This window comes from Trichoderma asperellum, chromosome 4 (assembly GCF_020647865.1).
Source record: "Trichoderma asperellum chromosome 4, complete sequence".
In the NCBI taxonomy this organism is placed as follows: Eukaryota; Fungi; Ascomycota; class Sordariomycetes; order Hypocreales; family Hypocreaceae; genus Trichoderma; species Trichoderma asperellum.
Window position 1 is genome coordinate 26,526 of NC_089418.1, and position 24,737 is coordinate 51,262.

Consider the following 24,737-nt stretch of genomic DNA (forward strand, 5'->3'; position numbering starts at 1 on the left):
TTGCGTATGCTATGCTGATATTCACTGTGATACACACTGGAGGACACTATATTAAGTGAGTGTCACATTTCCAGGGATTACCTATCGGGAAAAGAGAATACCTACGGACCCCAATGTTTGATAAACTATAAAACTAACAACGCAAAAGTTTCTACAATATTGAGAAAACGCAAATTCGACCCCTCAGGGCCATTCAAATCCACTATACACAGGCCGGCGGCATCACAGGCCATATCATGCTTTTTTGTATGTTGCTAATGTATACAACTGCCCATGCCCGGATCCGACAACAGTCATTCGAGACCTTCTGGTATATGCATCATCTCTTCATTCCTTTTTTTCTAGCCTTGTACACGCATACGGTTGGATGCTTTGTTCGCGACTCAGCTGAGGCCTTTTCTCCATTCGCAGGCCAAAGCTACACAGATCACTGTTTGGGATACCTAGGCTGGCGCTGGGAACTTATCACTGGCGGTCTTTATCTCATCGAGCGCCTCTATCGTGAGATCCGAGCAAGGCGTGAGACCAAGATTGCCCGAATAATTAGGCATCCATCCGGTAAGAATATGCGGCCCGAGGTCAACCTCTCCATGCTAACTTGCCAAAGATGTGGTAGAGGTTCAGTTTTTAAAGCCGTCGTTCAAGTACAAGCCTGGACAGTGGCTTTTTCTACAAATCCCATCTATTTCTAAGTACCAGTGGCACCCCTTTACCATAACCTCCTGTCCATACGATCCATACGTGTCTGTGCATATACGACAGATCGGAGATTTCACCAAGGCGCTCGGCGATGCTGTTGGTGCGGGCCCAGCTCAGGAAAAACTATACGAGGATAGCGCTATGGATCCATCAGCCATTTACGAGGTCATTTTGCAAAATGGCCAGCAGATGCCGTCTCTGAGAATTGACGGCCCATATGGGGCCCCGGCCGAGGACGTCTTTGACAAAGAGATTGCCATTTTGATCGGCACGGGTATCGGCGTGACGCCGTGGGCTTCAATTCTCAAGAGCATCTGGCACCTACGCGAGGAACGAAGTACATCCATGCGCCTGAGACGAGTGGAGTTTATCTGGGTGTGCAAGGGCACCACATCTTTCGAATGGTTCCATTCTCTTCTAAGTTCACTCGAAGAACAGAGCTCCGAGCCGTCACATGCTCCCCGGAAGTCGGCTCACGAGTTTCTCAGAACTCACATATACTTGACACAGAAGCTGGATGCCAACACAACCCAAAATGTCATTCTAAATAGTGTCGGCGCCCGCGTCGACCCCTTAACCAAGCTGAAATCCGAGACGAATTTTGGAAGACCCAACTTTTCAAAGATGTTCAACACCGTGCGAGATGGGATCTTGGATAATACTTATCTGGATGGGCTTGAGGCAAATGTACAAACCGAGGTTGGTGTGTATTTTTGCGGACCTACGAGAGCCGGTAAAGTCCTTCTTAGTGGTATTCTTTGCAGTCAATGGCTAACAATGATTTTAACAGCTCGCGATATTCGGACCGCGTGTAAGCAGGCGACAGTCCCTGCTGTTAAGTTCAAGTTTTGGAAAGAGCACTTCTAGGCGTCTAATTTAGATCTGCAGATATATATTCAAAAATTATTAGATAGTATTCAGCGGAATTCATTGTGGTGATATGATCCGTGCCAGGTTGTGTGTACGGAGTACTGCTGCAATAATCGTTGAATTGACATTAATGAACATTTTCAACGCCGATAACCGTTAGCCCGCCAGCCCCGACAGCCCGAATACCCACCCTGCCAGCCATATTCTCCGTCTTCGGCTCCAGGAGGCCGAATGGCCAAAGTTACAGGGGATCAATCGACTATTATCATGACAGGATACATGAGGCGTGTGGCTTAGCGGGTAAAGATACCTAAAATAGCTTAGTATTCGTAATTTAGGATCAAGATACCCGATACAAGTATTTCAGATTATTTTCCCAGCCATTATATCAAGTACATCGCATAAATACAAAAGAACTTAGATCTCTGTCCTAGCATTGTGCATCCGCTAGAAGCCTGACTGCCGTACGACTGGCAGGTGAACTGTGAAGCGGCACAGAGACTTTTGTTCGTGTCATGCCCATGAAGCTGAGACTCCGAATGGGTTTCTAGCTCGTTGGAACTCGGCTTCGGAATACTTGGCATAGATTTGACCGATCAAACCAAATCCTCCTTGTATCATGACAAGGAATATTTGCATTAATCCTAATTCCTCCATATTTCCGTCCGTCTTTCTGCATGCAACTATTAAGCATCGAGAAGAACTTTTGATACTCCAAGGCGCATGTAGCTCGGTGACTTCAATTTCGCAAAACCCTAGAGTGGCTGAAGCAAACACTACTAAAATATCGCAATAATTTGTAGCTCGCCGCGACATAGAGTCGGGTAGCGCGTGGCGGAGTCTAGAGATGACACCCAGGCCGGGCCCAGTTGCTCTGGCAGCTGTATCTACACTTGGTTGCTTTGATTTATGTATCTTGGAACAGGTAACTACGCCTATCTCAATGGTTGTATTCATGGGGAAGAACTTGAAATATCTTAATTATCCCCTTAGAGCTTCAAAATCTGGAGAGTCCGTTGCCATAGCTTTTCTTCCTTAGTCTCATCATAAGCATACCCTTTCACCCCCTTGGTAAGTGGAATGAGCGGTTCCTCCGTGGCAACATGACAATCTTCCAAATATTTCCCTCACTTTCCCTCCCAATAGTGCGATATGGCGGCGTAGATTGTTGTCGCTGCGCCTTGCTCTGGACTCATCATGAAGTCTGTTGCCTCTTTGTTTGTTCCCAACTCTGCTTGACCTCTTCCACCACATGTTGTAAATTGGTGTGAATCCCACCAGGCATCAAGTTCAAGGCATGCAGTCCTTGAGCTCCATAATTGCGCTCGACATAGTTCGACATGTAGATGTGGGCAAGCTTGCTTTGTCCATATGCTTTCCACGCTTCATACTCCCCAGTCTGAATCAGATTGAAGTCCTCAAACTGAATCTATGAAGCGTGGTCACTGGCACTTGACACGTTGACAAGACGAGACTTGAACTCCGGTGTCGAGGCTTCCAACATCCCATTTTTAAGCAGCCAAAAAAGTAAGAAATGGCCAAGATAATTAGTTGAGAGTTGTTTTTCGAATCCATCAACAGATTCTTCACGCTGGGGAATTGTCATAACACCAGCATTACATATGAGCACATTGAGAATGGGCGATTTTTGTAAGAATTCAGCAGCCGCTGCGCGCACAGAAGCAAGGGAGCTCGTATCCAGCTGCAACAATTCAACACGGCCTGGCTCAAGGAAGGAAGCGCAAGCTGCTTCGCCTTTCTCTCGACCCCACTGTGAGGAAAACCTTGGCTCCGGCGGAGGCTGCGGCTCGGGCAGTCTCGACGCCTATACCTGACGAGCACATGGTGATGAGGAAAACCTAAAGGATGGTTAACGTAAGACAGGCATGTCGATGCGTTACGCACCTTTCCTCTCATGTTGCCGATACGACCTTTATCTTCAATAATTTGCAAGGCTGTTGAGCGAGCGTCGCCAGGCCCCGAGGGTCTTTCGAACCTTGCTGCATGTCGAGATATGGTGTTGTGTGAAGCACGCTTTTGAGTTTACTTTTTCTGGGAGGTAACAAAGTCTAATGACTGGGCAGAAAAAATAACTAATAGGGGCAGATTAAGTAGGCAGACCGAGCGATCTTGTGATACCCGTGCAAGGCGGATTGGAGAAAAGTCTTAACTCCGGAAACATAGACCATATGCTTTTCTTGGACCCACATAAGACATGGAAAGGTCGAGAAACATGCGTTATGGGTAAATTCAGTTGCGATTGATTCTCTGTTATTAGTTAAGACTTCGATGAGGCACTTAATCTCTCTAAATAGTGTCCCCAATGCTGAGGCTTCTACTGTAGCTAATATCTCCTGGCTAGGCGTAATATAGTTAACCTCGGCTGTTTTATTCTCCTGCTTGAAGAAGGCGACAGGATGCCGGCTATTCTTGCATTATCACGAAATGATTGCTCCCGAGATTCCCCATGAGTTGCTAATCTCTGTATAACAAGATAATTCCGGTTCATGTTGCTTAAGGGCTCTAAAATTTACAGGGAAGCTGTAGAGAGCTTCATATTTGCATATACTTTCTTGTGATTTAATGATACTTTATTTACCGTAATTGAATATTATTTTTGTATTTATTTGTAATGGCACGAAATTGATACGTGAAAAAGGATTTACATTTCGTATAATATAACCATTTCCCCTGAGGCATTTGCTCTCTGGCCTTGTGCTTTAAAAAGTCTTTATGATGTATGCACAATGAATTCAACTCTCTTGTAGCTAGAGACCCTCCCACTCAAAACCGGTAGGGGTATGGAAAGGCGCTTCAGCGCACATGGTTTGTGCATCCCTTCCAATTTTGACGTGCCATTCTCCGGGCTTGGCTCTCCATGTCGAGGTAAGTTCGTCCCAGCGGGAGATGGCGACTATCCACCAGTCAGCGTTGATAGAAGTCATCAGGCTAAACCACTTGCATTTGTCCATTTCAACAGTAACTGTCCCAGATTCGCCAGGCAAACGTACAGCTGTCTTTGTAAATGCTTGCAGAGTTACGTCAGGATGAGGGAGTTAGAGGTCGGAGGCGGCGGGCGGGCATAGAAATGAACCTAATGGGCACCAGGCACCTTGCCGATGTTAGCTACTTTGGCAGAAACATAAAATGCGCCATGAGTTGGGAGAAGGCGATGTTAAGGGCGAAACGGTGATTTCGGAATACTTAAACGTAGTATAAGAGAGATCGTGGCCGAAGGGGTACATCGGCTCAATCCCCGGCGCGTTGAAATGACGGTAGCCGACCCAGATACCTTCTTCGTAGTAGGTCCTTCTTCTTGCCGACTAGCTTCGCTAGGGCAATTTGGACGAATTCGCAGCGCTAGTCACTCACTCATTTTGAAGAAGGATTGACCTCGAGCACCGTTCGGTCCATCCGTGATCTTGACGCTGGAATAAGGTCTCAGCGACACTGCTTTAGAAACTTTATGTCAGGAAAGACGAAATACCTTGGAATGTTGAGTCTGGGTACGGCAACGGTCCTATAAATTTGATCAGCGGGTCCAGAGCAGAGGGCAGGATGAGGATATTTTCTTACTTACCTCCACCAGTCCTCACCTCTGAGCAGCGATATCTTTTCTGATAAGGACATGCGATTGACAAGATCCTCGATAGATGCAGTCAAAAATGACCCTTCCATTTCTTTGTCCGCCATAGCGCGTCGTCTCCAGTTTTTGTAAGGTCCTTCTTTGTTCAACGCGTTGGTTACAGTATTGTAAGTTGTTAGATCCTAGGAGGAAAGAGATTAATCAAACAATAAGTACAAGAAATACCTATGAAGACAAAAAGCTGGATGTATAGAAACAATGCATAGAGCTCTTCAAACGCCTTAGATACAAAGCTCCTAGACTAGTTGGGGAAATTCCCCGGCTCAGTCAAATGATGATGGGCTTAGCGTGCTTTCGGATGTTCCCCGACCACTTTTTTTTTTTTTGGCTACAACCCCATGGTTTCCATATATTCCCCGGATTTTCATCTTTCACATCTCTTTCCTCGAGGAATCTATTGGGATTATATCGTCATAAGTATAGACCGCAACTGTCTCGACTGATGTGATTTCCCATCAGAACCGGAATCATGACCACGCATCTACTTTTGGCAATATACCCATTTCCGCGCTAATCACCTCAGTGGGCTTTACCAGTCTCACACCATACACTAGACAGTACTGCAGAGCACTAGTACAAGGACAGTTGTCTGAAGGTGAACATCACACACTGGTAAGTATAAGTCCGACTGTGGAAAAAGCTTCCTTCTCAACATGGCTCCTGACAGAATTTGATTAGTCTTGGGCTGTGTCTCGTGGTATATTACCTCTTAAGTCTCTCTATCTCTTAGTCCGTAATAGAATATTGAGAGATGTGAGTAGGGTTGTAAGTAAAGATTGCCGATGGTGTCGTGCATTATCCACCTAATCAAATTATTTTAGACGATGCGGGACTCCTCTACGGATTACAGGCTGTTGCCGCTTGGAACGAGTTCTTCAATTACCCGAAGGGTATAGTCCTCGGGCTCTATGCGTTAAGGAGACTTCACTAGGACAAAGACCGATCCCGCGGCCAAGGCAAAGAACAGATTAGCAGAAGCCTCCCTGATATGCCAAGTATTAAGCTAACGGCGTTACCGATGACCCTCTCGTTCAGTGGGAAATGACCGAAATTGAAGCGGTACTCGAGGAAGAACGCGTAAATAATAATACGTCCTACCTTGACTTCTTCAGGATGGTTGGGAACCGAAGGCGTCTAGTTGTTCTCTTATCTCTTTATATAGGGACGAATTGGGTCGGCAACGGGATTATCTCCTAGTAGGTCCAACTGCTCAGTTATCAATCCATTTAGTTGACATTCTGCATGACAGTTATCTTACGCCTGTCCTTCGCTCTATTGGAGTGACCTCTCCGGGACAAATCATACTTCTTACGGCTGGGTTGGGTGCGTGTGAATCTCAAATCCTCAGCGGCCTTCAGCGGCCACGAGTAGAGGCTAATTTGGGTAATTATAGCAATCTGGAACCTCGTCATCGCATTTGGCGCTGCCATAAATGTCGAGCGCTTTGGCCGTCGTCCTCTCTTCTTTATCTCTATTATTGGCATGCTCATTTCCTACCGCTTTGTGACGGGGCTCTTGGCTGGATTTTCAACAACAAAGAAGTCTGGACTGAGTATTGCCGTTATCCCATTCTTGTTTCTGTGAGTGACAGTCAACAGTGTAGACAGGGAAGCTGACACTATACTTTAGCTACTACGGCTTTTACGACATCGCCTGGACACCGCTACCGGTCTCATACACGGCTGAGATTCTACCTTTCAACCTGCGTACAAAAGGTCTCGCCATCTTTGTTTCTGTTGGGACCGCCACAAACGCGTTCAATCAGTTTATGAATCCCGTAGCTTTACAAGCCATGGGATGGAAATAGTGAGTGTGCCCGATGTATCCATTTGAAGGGGGCGAAGATGCTGACTTTGGGCAGCTGTATAGTATACATCTCCATCCTTGCGTTCTATCTCGTCTTTTCGTACATAGCATCGAAGAAGTCTCAGTGATATTTGACAAGCGAAATGGACACATCGAGAAACTGAATGACCTTGCAATGCACGCCGTCGAGATACATGGGAACCGCGAGGAGATGGCCTTTGAACCAAAGGAAAACATTTCTCACGTAGAAAAGGTCTGAAAACACGAGTTACAGAATTGTAAATGGTATATAATTATTGCAGGGAATTGCATACAATACAATACATGCTCATATCGTAGTTCTTACGCGTCAATCGTGTAACTCAGCCAGACATAATACCTAATCCTCTCACCATAAATGACTCCCTGGTTAACTGCGGTTTGCTCTATCCCAGGGCCACATACCTGAGGGTGGTGAAGAGAAAGATCATGGAAAGTCAAAATAGTGGCTTAGGTCAAGCCCCGTCTCTCCAGCCGGGATATTTTGGGTCAGTAAGGCACAGATATCAAAGTTCCATTCAAGCTCTTGGGGAGGAGGGTCCATCACTGTCAAGCTGCATTTTATTAGCTCTCAAAGATCAAAACGCATCAGCTCTGAGCCGCAATTACGTACTTGGCATCGGCCGGACCAACTTCAGTGTCAAATGAAATTCCTGCATATCGTGCGAGGTCCCGACTAAGTTGGGCCACCCAGCCGCAAACATTGGTCGTGGACAGGTTATTAGACTCCAACAGGTTGACGGCCTTTTTGAGATAGTGGGCCAAGACGAGTCGATCTATTGGCAGAGGCTGCTCAAGTCGAGCGACTAGTAGCCGAACGCAAAACATTGCAGCTTGACCCAATATGAGAACGAGATACTATAGACGGTGACAAGCACTTGTTAGCGAACACACCAACACTGGCCGGTGGACACTCACATCCATGCCATATCTAATGACTGACTCCGCACCCGAGGGCTCGGTGTAATACTGTATAAGGGTTACGGTTGCCTCGCAAGCCCTTGCTAAACAAGATATCGCTACATGACTCTGCTGACTCTCATGTTCCCCACCAGCCATGATGAGATTGAGAGAAAGCGAGTTTAAGCACAATCGCGCATGTTCCCCGTATATCTTAGCTAGGTGGGCATACTGGCCAAGCGCAATGGCATCGTACGAACCTATAAATCGTTAAGTGTCGATTTCGAGTGAGACAATTACAAGACTCACCACTCCATGTCCACTGACGCTGCCACTCGTCCAACCGTGGATTCAGTTCGGATAGAAGAGCCAAAATATTTGACCATGCAATATTAACAGGCTGGGTTGTATTTTGACCGGGCGTGGATTGTAGGCGAGCTGTGCGTAGTCCAGAAACCAAATCTGTTACAATCTACCGCCCAGACGGTCTTGCTTCAGTAAAAGTAAAAGCGGGGAGAGGGAACAGGCTTACAGCGGAAAGTTCTGCTAGACTGGTCACATACGTCGCAGCGGTCAAATCGACCTGGGCCAACGAACCCAGTTTGCGTGCGATGGCAAGATATTGCTGAGGGTTCCCATGAGTAAATGGTGCTACGTGGGGACGACCAAATCCAAGACTGAGGGATATGTCGTACCTGTAAATAGAGGTTAGTTAGTGGCCGAAAGACGAGCAAGAGTAGATGGCAGATTACTGGTAAAGAATTAACCAAGTGTGCCACTGGGGCAAAATACAATTCACCTCGTTGACATCTCCGGAGTCAAAGTGGATTGAGGCTAAGAAGCGAGAAATGACCGGGCGGCCAAACGAGTCAGGTACTCCGATGCGATACGCCAAGCGAGTAGACAGGCCAGTGATTAACCATTGGTCTGGTGATTGGCCATTTCCCCGAGGGATCCACACGGAAAGAAGCAACGTAGCTTGCACGTCTGACAACTCGTGTTGTTTACGACAAAGAACAAACCCGAGATGTGCACCGGCGAGATCAGCAAGGGCCTCCAGGGCACTGACGGTCACGACTGGTAGATTTGATATAGCAGATTGCACCTCCCGATATAAAGTATAGTACCGGGCCCCAATCGTGAGAATTGCGGTCAAAAGAAACGGCGACGATGATCGAATATGGTCAAAATGGCTGTCACAGTCCTTGAATGGGCCTAGAAGTGGAAATGTGGGATGACATTTCTGGAAGAACCTAGGGCATTTATGAGTCTCTGATGATCTGATGTAGGAGCTACCGAGGCATACAAAGCGAAAAGCGCCTTCGCTCCCAACTCACTAACAATGCCTTCTGACACTGGCTCACTCTGTAAACCAACATTGGCTCTATAGTGAGTCATACCCAGAGCCAACTGGGCAGTCGGATCGCCTTGCGGGCTGGTTTTGGCTGGCTCTCCCGACCACACAGTCGGATGGGACATTAACGGGGGAAATGGCGCGGGACTGTGTTGCAAAGCTTCCCAGCGAGAGTCGAGTCCCTCTGACACTCCGAGCTTAAGCGGAGATGTGCGCGTGTATCCAGACGTCGCCATACCGCCTTGACTTTGAGAGGGCGGAGTAACGGCAAAGGCGCCCACAAAGGATGAAGCCGGAGCCGAAGAGGTTCGTGCCACAGAAAGCGATCGGCTTTGGGTGTCATGCACTTTCGGCGTCGCTTCGGGTCCAGGGGTCTGGTGGCTGGCATTAGCCAAGTCGGCCGATGTAACTGGAAAGACCTGTCCTGGAGCAGGGCAAGGCGATGATGGGCGTGCCGAGGACTGAAAGGGGGCACCTGTTTGCTGGGGAGAGGTCAGATGGCTCAACCCCGTAACCAAGTCGGTGACGGTCTTCTCGAGTTTTGAGAGCCGTTGATTGGTAATTGAGCTACTCTGTTGGGGATCACCTCTATCACCAAAGTCACATTCAATCTCAGCTCGTCGGCAGGAGCTGCACGGATGACCACCTGTACACCGGAGCTTTTTGATGCGGCATCTCTCACAGGCCCACGTGGCGCGCTGCAACCTCTGTTTCTGATATTGCGGATCGTGACGATCCGAACGACAATTGCCGTCGAGACGTTTGCGTGTCCGCTTGAATGAGACTGCAGACGCTGGGGATGGACTGGTTGACATGAGGCTGAGCGATCTGGTTTCTTCATTCAAAAATTGAAAAAGGCGAGGAATTGGCAAATGAAGGCATTGAAGGCCTCGAGCTGTGCCACCTGGATGGAGTGCGTGGGCCGGAGATATGTACCCCATACTGCATGTAGGCTAGATGAGAGAATCGAGAAGCACGCCACCACACTATTGGACAGTCACTCCTCACTAGATCCATAGCTGACTAAGTCTAAGCGCCAAACTAATAAGAACATATGAAATCTAGGCTTTCATAATAATGCATCCTCCTAGGTGAATGGATGTGGGCCGTGCGCTAGGCTACGTGTAATTTCATCACCAAATCCAAATTATCATACAAAGTACATACTGAAATACAATGCAGAGCATCGGCGATCCACATGATCGGGCGAAACTATATAAATACAAGGCAATAAAATCAGTATATTAAATTCAAGGTAGGCCAATTCATTCATAAAAAAAAAAGTTTTTTTAAAAAAGAAAAAACCATTTAAACCATTTCCGGTACCTTCTACAGAATTTATACATATATTACAGGTTAGCTAATTCAGACCCTTATAGTATAGTGATGGCGCTTTTAGTCTAATCAATATTTGATTCTAGGCAGCTTGGGAGCGGGGAAGATAAGCTAGAATAATACACCACATGATCCGCATGATAGTGGATACACATGCCAGGCCGTGACAAGTCGGATGCCGGGATCAATAAGTCAGCATTAGGTAGGTGAAGAATTTCGCCTCTGATATATTGCATTTGATTGTCTGCTGTTATAGCTACATGAGCCAGGAAGCGTAAACATCGAGCTTTCTTCCAAGTCCAGGTCCTATCAAAGAGCGTTACAATTTTGCAAACTGCTCGGATCCAGAGAACTCGGAGGTCCCGAAGATCCGACATGTGGGTCTTCTATGCCAGGCCAGCCAATGGACTGCCTGATATGAGATAAACTTGGTTCGGAACACTGTTCTACAAGCTTGATCCGAGATCACGTCTCGTATGTCAGATGCATTTTCTATGTGAGAATCAAGTACCGGAGTTAGTGCGATCAAGACTGCAGTCTGTCCTTTGGCGGCATTTGCTGATCGGTGTTTAGCCTAGATCTTTTACCTTTTACAGATCTAGATAGCTCTTCTCTTTAGAACTATTTTTTGCATAAACAAGAATCTTTATGTAGTATGTACGTATCTTCACCCGAGATTAAGAAGAAAAGCAACCGATGGCTACCTGTTAGAAGCAAGAATTTATACTTTGGGGAAAACGCTATGATGTTATGATTGCTATTGTTTCTATACGTTGCTGTTACTCACTGCGGATGCATTGAAAGACAGCTCAACCTTTCCCAAACATATGCGTGGAGATTTACCATGGTAACCACAAGAAGGCCACTACCTATGTAGGGGATAATTTACTGTATGCGGAGAGGATAGGACATGGAGACTTCGTGGAGTATTACAAAAGATTTGGATACAGCACGAGGCCTACCTGCAAGTGCGGCGAGTCAAGAACACAAGGACACTTTATAGAATGCAGGATAGTCAGACCCTTTTTACTGGAAGTCCCTGAAAAAGACCTCTGAATAGGCATTACCCCCCTTATCTATTTACTAGTATATCCACTAGGCAATACTGCAATAATTTATACTACAACTCGATATATAGTTTTATAAATATACTATTATATAACTTAATAAAATTATAGTCTATGGACTTTAGTAGCAGGGGGGATAACTTAATAAAAAAGACTATTTTATATAGCATAATAAATTACTAAAATAAAGATAATTAATTAGGTTAATATTATAAACCAACTATATAAGACCTATGAAGTATATACCTTTAGTAGAACCTTAAGATTAACAGCTAATTAGAGCTAAAAAAGAATAGCTTACCTCTAAAGGAAGTATTATAGAAGTAAGCCTGTAACACTAAGGTACCAGGCTTACTAGCTACTTAAATATATTATAAGTAAGCTTTATAAAATAACTTACTATATAAAACTATTTATTATATTTATTAAATATAGCTTAAATAATTAACTATTAATATAATATTTATATAATAATTAAATTAAATATTTATTTAAAGTTATTAGCTATATTATAATATTCTAATCCTATACCTAGTATAGGGTAGCTAGTTTGTAAAAGATAAACCTCTAATGCTAGGTTTATATTAGCAAAGAGATACTAGAGATTTTATAAATAGTTTTAGTTATATAGCTAATAACTTTAAATAAAAGTTTAATTTAATTATTATATAAATACTATATTAATAATTAATTATTTAAGCTATATTTAATAAATATAATAAATAGTTTTATATAATAAGTTATTTTATAAAGCTTATAATTTTAATTATAATCTTTTTATAATAGTTTATTTCTATAATAGTAATTTATTTAAAATAGCTTATTTTTAAAACTATAATCCTTTCTTTAATTAGCTTATTAATTTATAATATATCTAGAGTATATATTTTATAGTTTTAGGTTATAATATAATACTTCCTTTTTATTAGTTTTATTCTTAAGGCTATATATATAGTAGTATATAATTTATAAATATATTATTTTTTTTATATTTATAGTTTTTATAAACTTACTTTTTTAAAAATATTATTATAATTAATAAAGTATTTAAGTTTATTTTTTATAAAACCTATAAATATAATATTTTTATATTATATATTTTATTTAATAGATTTAATTTAAATATATTATATATATATTATTTCTAAAAAAAGGTTTTTTATTATATAATTAAAAATTCTTTTTATTATTATAAATATATAAAGTATAGCTATTTTTATAATAATATACTAGTTATATCTTTTTATAAGTAAATATTTTTTTTATTATATAATTATTAATATTTTTTTTAATAATAAAAGTATTAAATTAATATAAAAAATTAAAGGTTAAAGAAAAAGCAGTAGGCAAGTATAATAAACCATATACTAGATAGTTAATATAGGGTAGATTCCTAAGGGATAAACCTATTTTCTAATATAAACTATAAGACTAGGTTTATTTTTTAAAAGTTTTCTAAGCTAGAGTTAGTAGCTTAAAAGATTTCTAAAAAATAAACTTAATTTTATAGTTTATATTAATAAATAATTTAAAAAATTTATAAATAATAATAATAATATAATTATTATTAATATATAAGCTTTAAAAAGGTATTTTAATTTTAATTTTATATTAATAATTAATTATTTAAGTTATTTAAAAAAGTATAATAAAGTAAACTTATATATTTAATTAAATATATTAAATTATAATAAATTAATAATAATTTTTATTAACTTATTATTAATTAATTTATTAATCTTAAGTTAATTTAATATTGCCTACCCTGTAGGCCTATTATTATAACTATAAGAGTTAGGTTATAATATTTATTTATAAAAAAGTTTACCTAAAGGATAAAAAGCTTAAGCTAGCTTTATTTTTTAAATTTAAAAATTAATTTATTATATATAGTAATATTAAATACCTTGTGTAACATTCTGATCCTATACCTAGTATAGGGTAACTAGTTCCTAAGGGATAAACCTTTAACATTGGGTTTATGTTAGTAAAGAGATATAAAGGATCTTATAAGCGGTCTTAGTCATATAGCTAATAACTTTAAATAAAGGTCTAATCTAGTTATTATATAAATGCTATATTAACGACTGACTATCTAAGCTATATCTAATAAGTGTAATAAACGGTCTTATATAGTAAGTCATTCTATAGTTATCACTTGTGTAAGTTACACCATACCTAATAAAAATGCTTCCTTAGAGTCGCAGTCTTATCTCATAAGTAGGTACATATCTTACTAAGAATACATTTCCTTTAATCTAATTGGTTGTCTTATCCATGGTTTACCCGAAGGTATGTGCTAAAGGGATCTTATGTAGTTGGTTTGTGACACCTTAGCTATATTAAAGGTAAGCAGTAAGGCAATTAGTTTTTTAGTAAGGGCTATTTTAATATTATAAATAAAACAGGTTATTAAATTTAATTGCCTGTTTAAGAAGCGCGCTAAAAATATAATTTTAATAGTTTTTTATATTTTAAGGCCAGTAGAGATACCCTCTGGTCGGGCAGTTTCTCTAGTCCTTTGCTAATATAAGACAGCAGTAAGATCAGTCTATACCCTTTATGCATGGTGTATGCCTTTTTAGGTTTACCGGGCTTGGGGATTATAGTTACCTCGGCGCTCCTAAAGGGGAGTGGGTGGAGTGGGTGGTACCTGACCCTAAGGCACCCCCGGACTGGGAACCATCTGGACTTGTGCGCTAATACGTCATATGGGCAGCTCCGTAGTGCAGAATGCGAACCTTACAGAGCCAGAATGAGATTTTAATGTAGGTGCCTTTCTCAATCAAAACATGCCAGCTGGAGAGACAGGCTTAGGCTTCGGCGGCTATTTTGGCTTTGCCCAGTCTTTTCTTTCTCCACAATGAGGCTCGACAGCTCATGATGAAGCAAACTTTGGGTCATTTCATTCGGGTAGATGACGAGAAGATTTAATTTCTGAGATATGTCACGGCAGCAACTCGAGGTATGTTAATGTACAATTTGCGTGTAATTTACCGCACTTTCTGTATAGTATAACTCAATTAAACAGCTGCCCACCTAACCACTCTGAAACCCGCTGCTTCTGGTGTTACTCACGGTGCTCAAACTGCTCGATCGTGCCCTTCTCAACCTTTCTGCTTGCGAGATCGCTGAGCTGCTCGATGTCGCCATTCCGCCTGTCAAAAATCATGGAGACTTCTTCAATCGTATAGTGCTTTGTTTCTGGGTACATGAAATACGCGAAAACAAGGTAGAACAACAGGATGGCGATATATACAGCATAACTGCCTCTGTGGTTAGCTACTCTGTTTTCAGACCTTTGCTTGGTTCTACTCACTACTTCCAGGTGATAGCTTGCAAAGCAATTGGGTTCACAAACTGGTTGAAAGCGTTCGCCATCGTCCCGACAGATGTGAAGACGGCAAGACCTTTGGTGCGCAGCTTGAAAGGCAGAATCTCGGCCGTATATGGGACCGGTAGCGGTGTCCAGGCAATATCGTAGAAACCATAGTACCTTGAGAATCTTGTCAGCTTCCCTGGTCACATGGCAGAGTGTGAAAGGCCGGCCACTTACAAGAACAGTGACGGGATAACGGCAATGCCCAACCCCGATTTCTTGGTTGAAGCAAAACCAGCCGAGAATCCCGTGACCAAGCAGTAAGACACGAGCATACCGAAAATGGACACAAGGAACAACGGGCGACGGCCAAAGCGTTCGACGTTGAGTGCCGCGGCAAAGGCCAAGATGAGGTTCCAGATCGCTATAATCACTTGTGTCAATATCTATACGGGCCGTTTGAGACTCGAGAACCTACCGAGGCCTGATGTTAGGAGTGTTATCTGTACTGGGGAAGTGATTCCGACGGTTTTGAGTACTGGTGTGAGATAGCTGTGGAAAGCGTGAGCGGGACGGTGTTGACGACTGGGGGTGCACTGGCTTACTAGGAGATAATGCCATTGCCTACCCAGTTCGAACCTATGCATAGGGACAGGAGCACTACAAGACGCCTCCGGTTCCCTGCTGTCCTGGAGAAGTCCAGGTACGATATCTGATGGTTTGCACGTTCTTCCTCAAGTACAGCTTGAATCTCAGCTAATTCCCATCGAACGAGAGGGTCATCATCGACACCATTGGCGTGGTGTTTGCTTAGTACTGCGGCAGCCTCGGTCAATCTGTTCTGATACACAAGCCACTGGAAAAGCTTCATTAGCCATTGGTAGAGACATATAAGGGGCCGCAACTAACTCTCGGAGATTCGGGGCAGCTAAAAAGTGTGATAAGTACCAGCGATGGCCCCACAACCTGAGCTATCGATGGCGTCCTCCATGACCAGTTGCCCGGGATATAGAGGCCGGCGACTGTAGAAAAGTCATCCGGTGGCCGCTCATGAATGCGGAGTAAATATGCGACTTACAGCATAACAGTGCCGACAGCAGACTTCCAAAGTAGAAGCAAGGATAGTAACAAGAAGCAATCATTGGTCGCAATCGAGGATGGGCAATCTCCTGAATTAGAGCCGGAGCGGCCACCTTGGCAATTCCACTGCCGGCTCCAATGATACCGCGACCTAAGCGTCTGTCAGCATAAGGGCATGTACTTCACAGGAGCAAATACTTACCAGTGACCCACATCGCAGGATTCACAGCAAGGGCGTTAATAAGACTGCCAGCCAGCACGATCAAAGATCCTAATGCCAGGGCAATTCTCCGTCCAAAATGTTGGGATACAAAGTCACCCAGATATGCGGTGAGTATTGATGGCAGAAACAAGATTGCAGTGTAGAGTCCGAGAATCGAGCCTTTCGGATGGTCGACAAATTGCCCCCAGGAGGCCATAGCCTGTAAGCCGGTGAGGAGGCTTGCGTCGTCTAGATCTGTTTCAGCCCCTGGACGATAATCAAGGTTTTGATCACAATGTAACCTACAACCCTGGACCACAAGTGTCAGCGAGATAATCACGAGACTCGAGGATTTTGGGGCCACTCACAAGGTAAAAGATGACAAGGCTTAGTCCCAGACTGATGTGCCCGTGTTAGCCATGCTGTGGGTGCAGGCTATCCTGCCGTAGACAAGGACATACCATTGTGTTATGTTTCTTTTGAGGCAAGGGTCCTTATACCAATGCTCATTTGTATTGTCTACGTAATCATGTCAGCATTGAAGCAGAAGATCCCTCGAGCTGGATAGTCTTTACTGGGTATGTTTCCAAACGAGGACTTTTGCGGCGCCATGATTGCGGTCTAAGATATAATCAATACTCGGAACAATCCCGTGACCTGAGTATTGCGATGAGACTTTTCAAGCCGGCTGTGGGTCACGCATGTGAAGAGTAAAAGAGGAATCAGAAAAGGTGTTCAGGAGCAAGGTAGACTGGAATCGTGGAGAATCTGGGGCAGAAAGGCATCTTTGCCGAATTTGTAAGAATGCGGAGGGCGCTACAAGGGCTCGGCTCGGATCATGCAATGAAGGAACTGGTTTAGCGCTGGCTTGGATTCGGGGAACATCCAGAACTGCCTGATGCACGTCTGGTGGCGACATCGGGGCGGACCCGAACTCCGATTCCCCAAGCCCCATTAGGGAACGGGAACAGACCCACAAGCTGAAACTTTGTGTCGGGTGAGCCGGGGTAGGAGACCGATCACAAATATTGAAGCCAAAATAAAGCCTGCTTCCGGACGCCGTGATTGTGCATCACTTCTTCGCTATCCGCTTCGGTCGATCTAATTGAAACGAGCAGAGTATAGCACGAGACGTGCAATCTGAAGAAGCGACATAATGACTAACGCAGGAATGGATCAGTCATTCTTGACCGCGTCCGTGGAGGACCTTGTCGGTCGCATGTCCTTGACGGAGAAGGTGACTTTCCTCGGCGGCGAGGATTGGTGGAGGTGAGTGTGAGTGTTCTATCTTATCTGGGCTCCTCACTAACTAGCATCCCAGAACCGTAGCCTTGCCCAGGCTTAATATCCCCTCGTAAGTTGCTGTCCCGCTATAAGCTTTCCTGGTCCCCTTGCTAATTGTTTTCTCTAGCATAAAGCTTACAGATGGGCCTAACGGAGCGCGGGGGCAATCGTTTTTCAAGATGAGTAAGTGGTAAGATGCTATGCTGTGAGAGTTGTTCAGGTATAAATAATCATGCTGACCTCTCCATACTTCAAGCGCCCGCTATTGTTCTTCCGAATGCCACTGGACTGGCTGCTACCTTCTCTCCGACCCTCCCCACCGAAGCTGCTCGCCTACTTGCCGCCGAAACCAAGGCCCGAAGCTCCGTCTGCTTGTTAGCGCCAACCGTCAACATCTGCCGAAGTCCGCTCGGAGGCAGAGCGTTCGAGTCATTCAGCGAAGACCCTACCCTCAGCGGTATAATCGCCGCCGAGTACATCAAGGCTCTTCAACACGAAGGCATCAGCGCAGCTATCAAACACTTCATTGCCAACGACCAAGAGCATGAGCGCATGGGCCAAGACTCCATCATTGCCCCCAGAGCACTTCGAGAAATCTACCTCCGGCCATTTCAGATCGCGCAAGCTCGCGCTAGTCCTTGGTCGTATATGACCTCATACAACAAGCTCAATGGTACCCATTGCTCCGAGAACCAGTGGCTGTTGAAAGATCTTCTTCGAGAAGAGTGGGGTTTCGACGGACTTGTCATGTCTGACTGGATGGGCACATACTCTGTCGCTGAGGCCATTAACGCCGGGCTCGACCTGGAAATGCCTGGAAAGCCCCGCTGGCGTCAACTACAGCTTGTGCGACAATCAATCAACGCTCACAAGCTTTTGCCTGAGATACTCGACCAACGAGTCATCACCCTCTTGAAATGGGTTCAAAAGCTTGCGACTCTCAACCCCGACATTGTCTACGGCCAAGACGACTCCATCGAGTGGACACGCAAGGAAGACCAGGAGGCGGATGCAGCTCTGGTAAGACGCATCGGCAACGAAGGTATTGTGCTGCTTAAGAATGAGGCGTCAGTGCTGCCCATCCGGCGTGGCAAAGTAGCCGTCATCGGGCCCAACGCCAAGAACGGTGTCATCACGGGCGGCGGCAGTGCAAGGCTCCGACCAGCCTGGAGTGTCACGCCGTGGCAAGGTTTGGTCGAAAACAAGCCTGATGATGTTGAGTTGTCGTATACACTGGGCTGCAAGGGTTCCAAGTTCTTACCTGTCTTCGGGGAGGAGTTCACCAGCATGGATGGTGTCACGCAAGGCTTCGACATGCTTCACTATGCCATTGTCGATGGCAAGCAGATGAGCGAACCCGCTATTTCTGAGGTCTGGAACAACTCGGACATTATGCTTGCCGACTTTAAGCATCCGGATCTGGGCGACGACTACTTCACCGAGATCCGAGCCTTGTTTACAGCGCCAATTACCGGTGACTGGCAGTTCGAGGTCAGCGTCACTGGACAAGCTTGGGTCTATCTAGACGATGAGCTGGTGGCCGATTTGTCCAACGAGCAGAAGCGAACCTCTTCATTTTTTGGAAACGGAGGCAATGGCACTATAATTACAGTGCCAGTAAAGAAAGACAAGGTGGATCAATTGACAGGCCAAGTTTCTTTTCAAACGCTAACTCAACTAATTCCAGGTTTATGCATTCCGTCTTTTACATGACTCCAGGAAACCTCCGCTGGCTCCAGGACAGGACAGCCAACCTCTGCAACTCACTGGCATGAAACTCGGCTCCTTCCCCGTCACCAATGAAGATCAAAGCATCGACAAGGCTGTCGAACTGGCAAAAGCCTCGGACGTTGCCGTCTTGGTCGTTGGACTAGATCAAGATTGGGAGTCGGAAAGCTACGATCGACCCAACTTGTCTCTCCCCCTCCGACTGAATGACCTCGTCCGACGTGTATCACTCGAGGCTCCGGAAACTAAAAAGGTTGTCATTCTGCAGACAGGCTCCGCGGTGTCGATGCCTTGGCTGGAATACGTCGACTCGGTAATGTGGCCTTGGTACGGCGGAAATGAGGCTGGAAATGCCATCGCCGACATTGTCTATGGGAAGGTAAACCCTTCGGGCAGGTTACCAATCACTCTTCCCAAGCGAGAGCTCGACATCGCTGCGAACCTCAACTTCAAGTCGGCCAGGACCAAGACGTATTATGAAGAAGGTATCTGGGTTGGCTACCGTCATTTCAACGCCCGTGGTATTGAACCCATGTATCCATTCGGCCATGGTTTATCATACACAAATTTTGAGTATTCTGACCTCGCCGTTTCGCCATCGACCTCCGTTTCGCCCAGCTCATGGCGTATCAACGTCTCCGCAAAGGTGACCAACACCGGCGATGTTGCCGGTGCTCATTCGGTTCACTTCTACACCAACCCTCCATCTCCGACTTCCAACTCCCTTACGCACCCTGAAGTAACTCTGCAAGCATTCACCAAGACGGCTGTTCTTACGCCTGGAGAGACTGAGACTGTGACTGTTAAGATGGACAAATGTAAGTTTGTTGCATCCTAGTTCCGGTAGTCAACTAACAGAGTACCTAGACGCCATCTCCCATTGGGACGAACTGACCTCATCATGGCGAGCTGAGCCTGGCGAATGGCATGTTCACATTGGAAGGGATGCGCGGAATATGTGCATTAAAGAACCGTTCACGGTACCTCCTGGCTTCAAGTGGAAAGGAGTCTAGCATTTTCTTACGGGAAGTAATCTTGATGATTAGACGGCTAGTAAAGTACTTAATTGATGTCCTCCTGTCATGATGTAGGCTTCAAGATCACATTCCATTCGACCAGAGTACGAAGTTAGGTCACAATGAGGGAAAATTTCAGAAAGCTTTGTCACTCGTCAAAAGACAGCCCTTCCAGACCGATCTGGTTTTCTCCTTGAGAATATCGCCCTAAACTTCTTCACTACATTGTGTAATGCTTGTTCCGTAGTTGCAAACTTGATAGCTTGCCCTAGTAGTAACTAATGTCTTACTTACGCTTTAGGATTAGAGGTATTTTTACATAATTTTTTTTAAAATCATATACCCGCTGATTCCACTTTAGTGACCAACTGCAAGACCGCCTCACAGTTGGCCCGGAAATCCCTGATACGTCCGAAAAATCGAAACACCTCGATTTGGAAGGGAAAACGCCAAATTTGAGGTCACTTTCTCTATTATCGCATCCTAGATTAATTTTTTTATAAAATATGAAAATTATTTTGATTGAACTTCTTAGAATCCGCGTTTTTTGTATCTTTTAACATCGTCATGATCTTCGTGTATGGTGTTTTGCGCGGCCTTCTTGACGGCATTTTCAATTTGGACAAAGTCGGCGATGACGACGGCAGGCTGTAGAATTCATCCTCGCTGCTGATACCGCCGGCGAGGTCAGGAATTGTCTCTTGTGTGCAAATCTGCGTTGTTTCTTGTGTTGCTTCTTGTGTGGCTTCGTTATTTTCATCATCGTCATCTCCAAAAGTCCCCATCGTGATATCTACTGAACTATTCGTAGGATCGCCCCAAGAACATTCAGACATCTGCTCTGGGATGTGCGGCTTGGTCAGGGCTCGTTGTATAACCTCTTTTACATGTTGTAGTCGTGATCCTGCTATATCAAAGAAGAAGGGATCGTCTTTATAGTTAATTAAGTCGGCATATTGCTTATTTTAAACCTCTAGAATAAGAAATTCATGGTGCTTTTTCATATACTAAAGCCACGCCTTAAGCATCATTTTCTTCTGCCCGGCGGTCTCTCAAGTTGATCGTCTCGCCACGGGTTTTTAAGTCGTTCTAACTCGAGCCTCACGATCCGGCGGCCCTCTCGTAGTTATGCCTTCATCATCTTGACCTCGGCGGCCTTCCTTAATGTATTATCTTGTTGTCGGATTTAACTGAGGATTACAGCTGTGTGGAAGCTCATGAGATCGCCGTATTTCTCACGGGCTTTGTGGATTAAGGTTGAGGCTTAATGAAATCAAGCCCCCCTTGGGCAAAAGCGTAGAAAACGCCGGATTAATGGCCTCACGCTCCTTCTGCTGCTGTAAGAAAACCCTCATAACTGCCGGTTGCGCATTTAGGGGAAAGATGCCGGTTTCTTCAAAGTTGGCTGTAGGTGCATGTCGGTTATAAATACACCGAGAAGGCTTTGTACAGGATACCATAGAATACTCTGGCGAAGAATATCTTGATGATCGTTGATTAAGACGAGGCCATCAACATCGAATTCCAAACTTGAAGCGGGTTCTATTGCGCAGCCTTTAAACAGTTCAATACAAGGTCGGGTTAAAGGGTTTAGAGTAAAGTCTTAAATCGCTTGGGGAGCATTAGGAATTTTAAATAACACAGTAAAGAAGTGTGCTAACGCTGTAGGAGGGAGGGCGGCCATTGCTTGGGGAATATGGGTTTCCACCCTCACATCGTGTTCCTCGCCGACAGAATTCGGCTCATCATCAAGATAAAACCCGCAATCATATTCCGTCGCATCACCTTCTACACAGCCAACAAATTCGCTGCCGTGTTCTCCAGATTCGGTTAGTCCATCAATCTAGATCAAGGTTGGCTCGGTTTCTATGTCTATCAACACCAACAGACGTAGGCGAAGATTAATGCACGTCAAGGGCATTTCTAGTTTATCGACGTTGCCGGTATAGTCAAGTGCGACATGCTTGTTGACAGCGTCTATGTTGGATTCTGTGGTCTTGTTTCTCAACGTCTATGAATCGGATACGCATTGTAGTAGTCGTCGCAAGACATCCCTTTATTTTAGATACACAAACAGCCAGTGTATGCAAGAAGAAGCGCCAAGGCTAATAAGGCAAATGTCACACTCAACCAGGCTTGTAAATTCGTTACTAAATTAGTTACTAAAAACGAAGGTCTTAGTAACGAAACTAATTTCGTTTTTCGTTTTTCGTTTTTTATATAGCATTCGTTTTTTATTAGTAAATTAGTTACTAAAAACGAAAAAAAAAAACCGAAACGAATTAGTAACTAATTTAGTTTTTAAAAATAATATAAATAAAATATATTTATTAAATTATATTATAATAATATTATTTATATATTTAAATTTTAGCTTATATAGCTTATAAATTTAATTTACATAGAAAAAACAAATTTTATATATGAAAAACGAATTTAGTAACAAAACGAAATTCGTTTCGTTACTAATTTACTTACATATAAAAAACTAATTTAGTTTTTTAGTTTTAAAGAGTATACAGAAATTATTTATTAATTATTTACCACTTGGTTTGGCATGCGGCGTATAAGGAAAAGTCTGTCGCTTGACGTCCTTTAGGGTAAGAGCAGCACAGAGTGTTATAATTTCTATTTCGGGTTAGTTGAGTGCAGGGTTGTAAAATTAGTTAGTAGTTTTTAGTTTTTAGTTTCGTTACTAATGAATAATTTTGTTTTTAGTTACTAAAAACGAAAATAAATTAGTTTCGTTACTAATATAAGAAACTAATTTAGTTTTTTGTTTATATATTAAAAACTAATTTCGTTTTTTATATATACCTACTAGACCATGCATTTTAGCTATATAAAGTCTTATATATAGGTTAGAGCCGTGTGGCATTTAATTGTGTTTGCTTCTTGGACTAACTTCACAAACCATAGAGCACAACGCTTGCTGGATCTTGGGAATAGCACCACCACCAGCCCTAAATCGTTGGACGATGTAAGCTCTTGCCCTTTTTGCCTACGGGCCGTCTGATAATATTATTCCTACGACGATAGTAAAGTGGAGAGCAAACCCGGGAATTGCGAAACCCTGATGCTGCTTATTGGGGCAGTAATGAGAGCTTCAGCTGCCGTAAGTATTCTAGACGCCAAGCGGGGGGTGGATTTTATTTCGCCTACCCGGAATATCCCAATATCCTGTCAGTCTTGAACCAGGAGATGCATCTTTTTGAGTGATTCAATTTGATTTGATTTACTGGGATCCTATTACTGATTTCAAACAACGGGGCGGGTCAATTGGATGATGAATACAGCCCTTTCATCTGTCTAGGATAGAGGGGCTTCTATGGCCGTTCTGGGTCGTTCTGATACCTGAGACAGCCATTGATGGGTGCTCAGCTGGTTGCTTGGGTAGCTTTGTGTTTGAAGAGGTTGGCTGCTTCGTTGATGTCGTCAACTTCTGTCTCGGGACATTGCTCTTATGTTGGTTATTTGTAGGAAGATATTGGGGCGCTGGAGAAATAGTGGTCTCCCACTTCTAAGCGGCCGCGTGTTACCTGAAGCTACCCTTAAGACTCTATGTGTGTATATGTGGAGTAAAAGTAACTCTTATATCCCTGTTATTTCTTTATAGAATTACTATTTATTTATTTATTTATTTATTTTATTATTAACATCTACTAAATAAACTAGTTTTATAAATCCCTACTGAATAATAAAATAATCAAAGCTGCAGGTTTAAAATCTATATTTAGTATATATTATATAAAATAAAAAAAGGTTTTTAATATTAATTTATATTTTAAAAAGTAAGGCTATAAAGGCTTATTTTTTTAAATGTTAATAAATAAATAATAACATTTATTTAAATATTTTTTTTAAAAACTTTTAATAAAAAAGAATTAATTATTTTATATTTTATAAAATAGCTTTATATTTTTAGCTTATTATATTTATAAATAGGCCTAGTATTATATTTAAACCTTTCATAATACTTTATAAAGTCTTTATATTATATTTTTTTTATATATAATTTATAAAATATAGCCTTTAATAGCTATAGTTTTAATAATTTAAAAAAAAGAGTATTTAATTATTAATATTTATAGTAAAGCAATTAATTTTAGTTTTAGTCTAGCTCCTAAAGCTATTTTCTTTTACTTTTAGCTTACCTTTTAATATAGGTTATTATAGCAGTTTTAGATAATAGTATTAAAAGCTTTAATCCTTCCTTTATAAGTTTATCTGCTACTTTATTACTGTAAATATCCTTATGTTCTAGTACTTAAGCTACTTTAGTAAGGATATTTAATAAGAGGTCCTTGGTTATTTTTCTAAAGTCTATATAGGCTTCCTGCGTAGAGGCAGGGGTGAGGCCGAGGATGTTATCTACGACCGCTGAGTTGTCTA

The 24,737-nt window shown here is 43.1% G+C and overlaps 6 protein-coding genes across 6 annotated transcripts; 3 read left to right on the forward strand and 3 right to left on the reverse strand.

Annotated features, from left to right (window-relative positions):
* Positions 1-236: 236 nt before the first annotated feature.
* TrAFT101_006420 (uncharacterized protein) lies at positions 237-1,566 on the forward strand (the record flags this gene model as incomplete). The annotated part of the gene is made up of 4 exons (XM_066127754.1): positions 237-246; positions 412-558; positions 608-1,432; positions 1,490-1,566. The coding sequence occupies 4 exons, from the start codon at positions 237-239 to the stop codon at positions 1,564-1,566; spliced, it is 1,059 nt and encodes a 352-aa protein (XP_065983867.1).
* Positions 1,567-4,337: 2,771 nt separating this feature from the next.
* On the reverse strand, positions 4,338-5,262 carry TrAFT101_006421 (uncharacterized protein; the record flags this gene model as incomplete). Its single annotated transcript, XM_066127755.1, has 5 exons — positions 4,338-4,597; positions 4,664-4,681; positions 4,942-4,997; positions 5,057-5,089; positions 5,150-5,262. The coding sequence occupies 5 exons, from the start codon at positions 5,260-5,262 to the stop codon at positions 4,338-4,340; spliced, it is 480 nt and encodes a 159-aa protein (XP_065983868.1).
* Positions 5,263-6,328: 1,066 nt separating this feature from the next.
* On the forward strand, positions 6,329-7,280 carry TrAFT101_006422 (uncharacterized protein; the record flags this gene model as incomplete). The annotated part of the gene is made up of 5 exons (XM_066127756.1): positions 6,329-6,411; positions 6,465-6,538; positions 6,609-6,795; positions 6,845-7,021; positions 7,085-7,280. The coding sequence occupies 5 exons, from the start codon at positions 6,329-6,331 to the stop codon at positions 7,278-7,280; spliced, it is 717 nt and encodes a 238-aa protein (XP_065983869.1).
* Positions 7,281-7,487: 207 nt separating this feature from the next.
* TrAFT101_006423 (uncharacterized protein) lies at positions 7,488-10,129 on the reverse strand (the record flags this gene model as incomplete). The annotated part of the gene is made up of 7 exons (XM_066127757.1): positions 7,488-7,614; positions 7,674-7,918; positions 7,979-8,220; positions 8,270-8,432; positions 8,493-8,655; positions 8,728-9,213; positions 9,267-10,129. 7 exons carry the CDS (start codon positions 10,127-10,129, stop codon positions 7,488-7,490), a joined length of 2,289 nt encoding a protein of 762 aa, XP_065983870.1.
* Positions 10,130-14,786: 4,657 nt separating this feature from the next.
* On the reverse strand, positions 14,787-16,929 carry TrAFT101_006424 (uncharacterized protein; the record flags this gene model as incomplete). Its single annotated transcript, XM_066127758.1, has 11 exons — positions 14,787-14,982; positions 15,036-15,212; positions 15,273-15,459; positions 15,514-15,587; positions 15,641-15,891; positions 15,984-16,057; positions 16,114-16,266; positions 16,318-16,627; positions 16,686-16,716; positions 16,779-16,836; positions 16,893-16,929. The coding sequence occupies 11 exons, from the start codon at positions 16,927-16,929 to the stop codon at positions 14,787-14,789; spliced, it is 1,548 nt and encodes a 515-aa protein (XP_065983871.1).
* A 544-nt stretch (positions 16,930-17,473) lies between these two features.
* Positions 17,474-20,342, forward strand: TrAFT101_006425 (uncharacterized protein; the record flags this gene model as incomplete). Its single annotated transcript, XM_066127759.1, has 6 exons — positions 17,474-17,586; positions 17,639-17,671; positions 17,729-17,784; positions 17,858-19,233; positions 19,289-20,147; positions 20,197-20,342. The coding sequence occupies 6 exons, from the start codon at positions 17,474-17,476 to the stop codon at positions 20,340-20,342; spliced, it is 2,583 nt and encodes an 860-aa protein (XP_065983872.1).
* Positions 20,343-24,737: the final 4,395 nt, after the last annotated feature.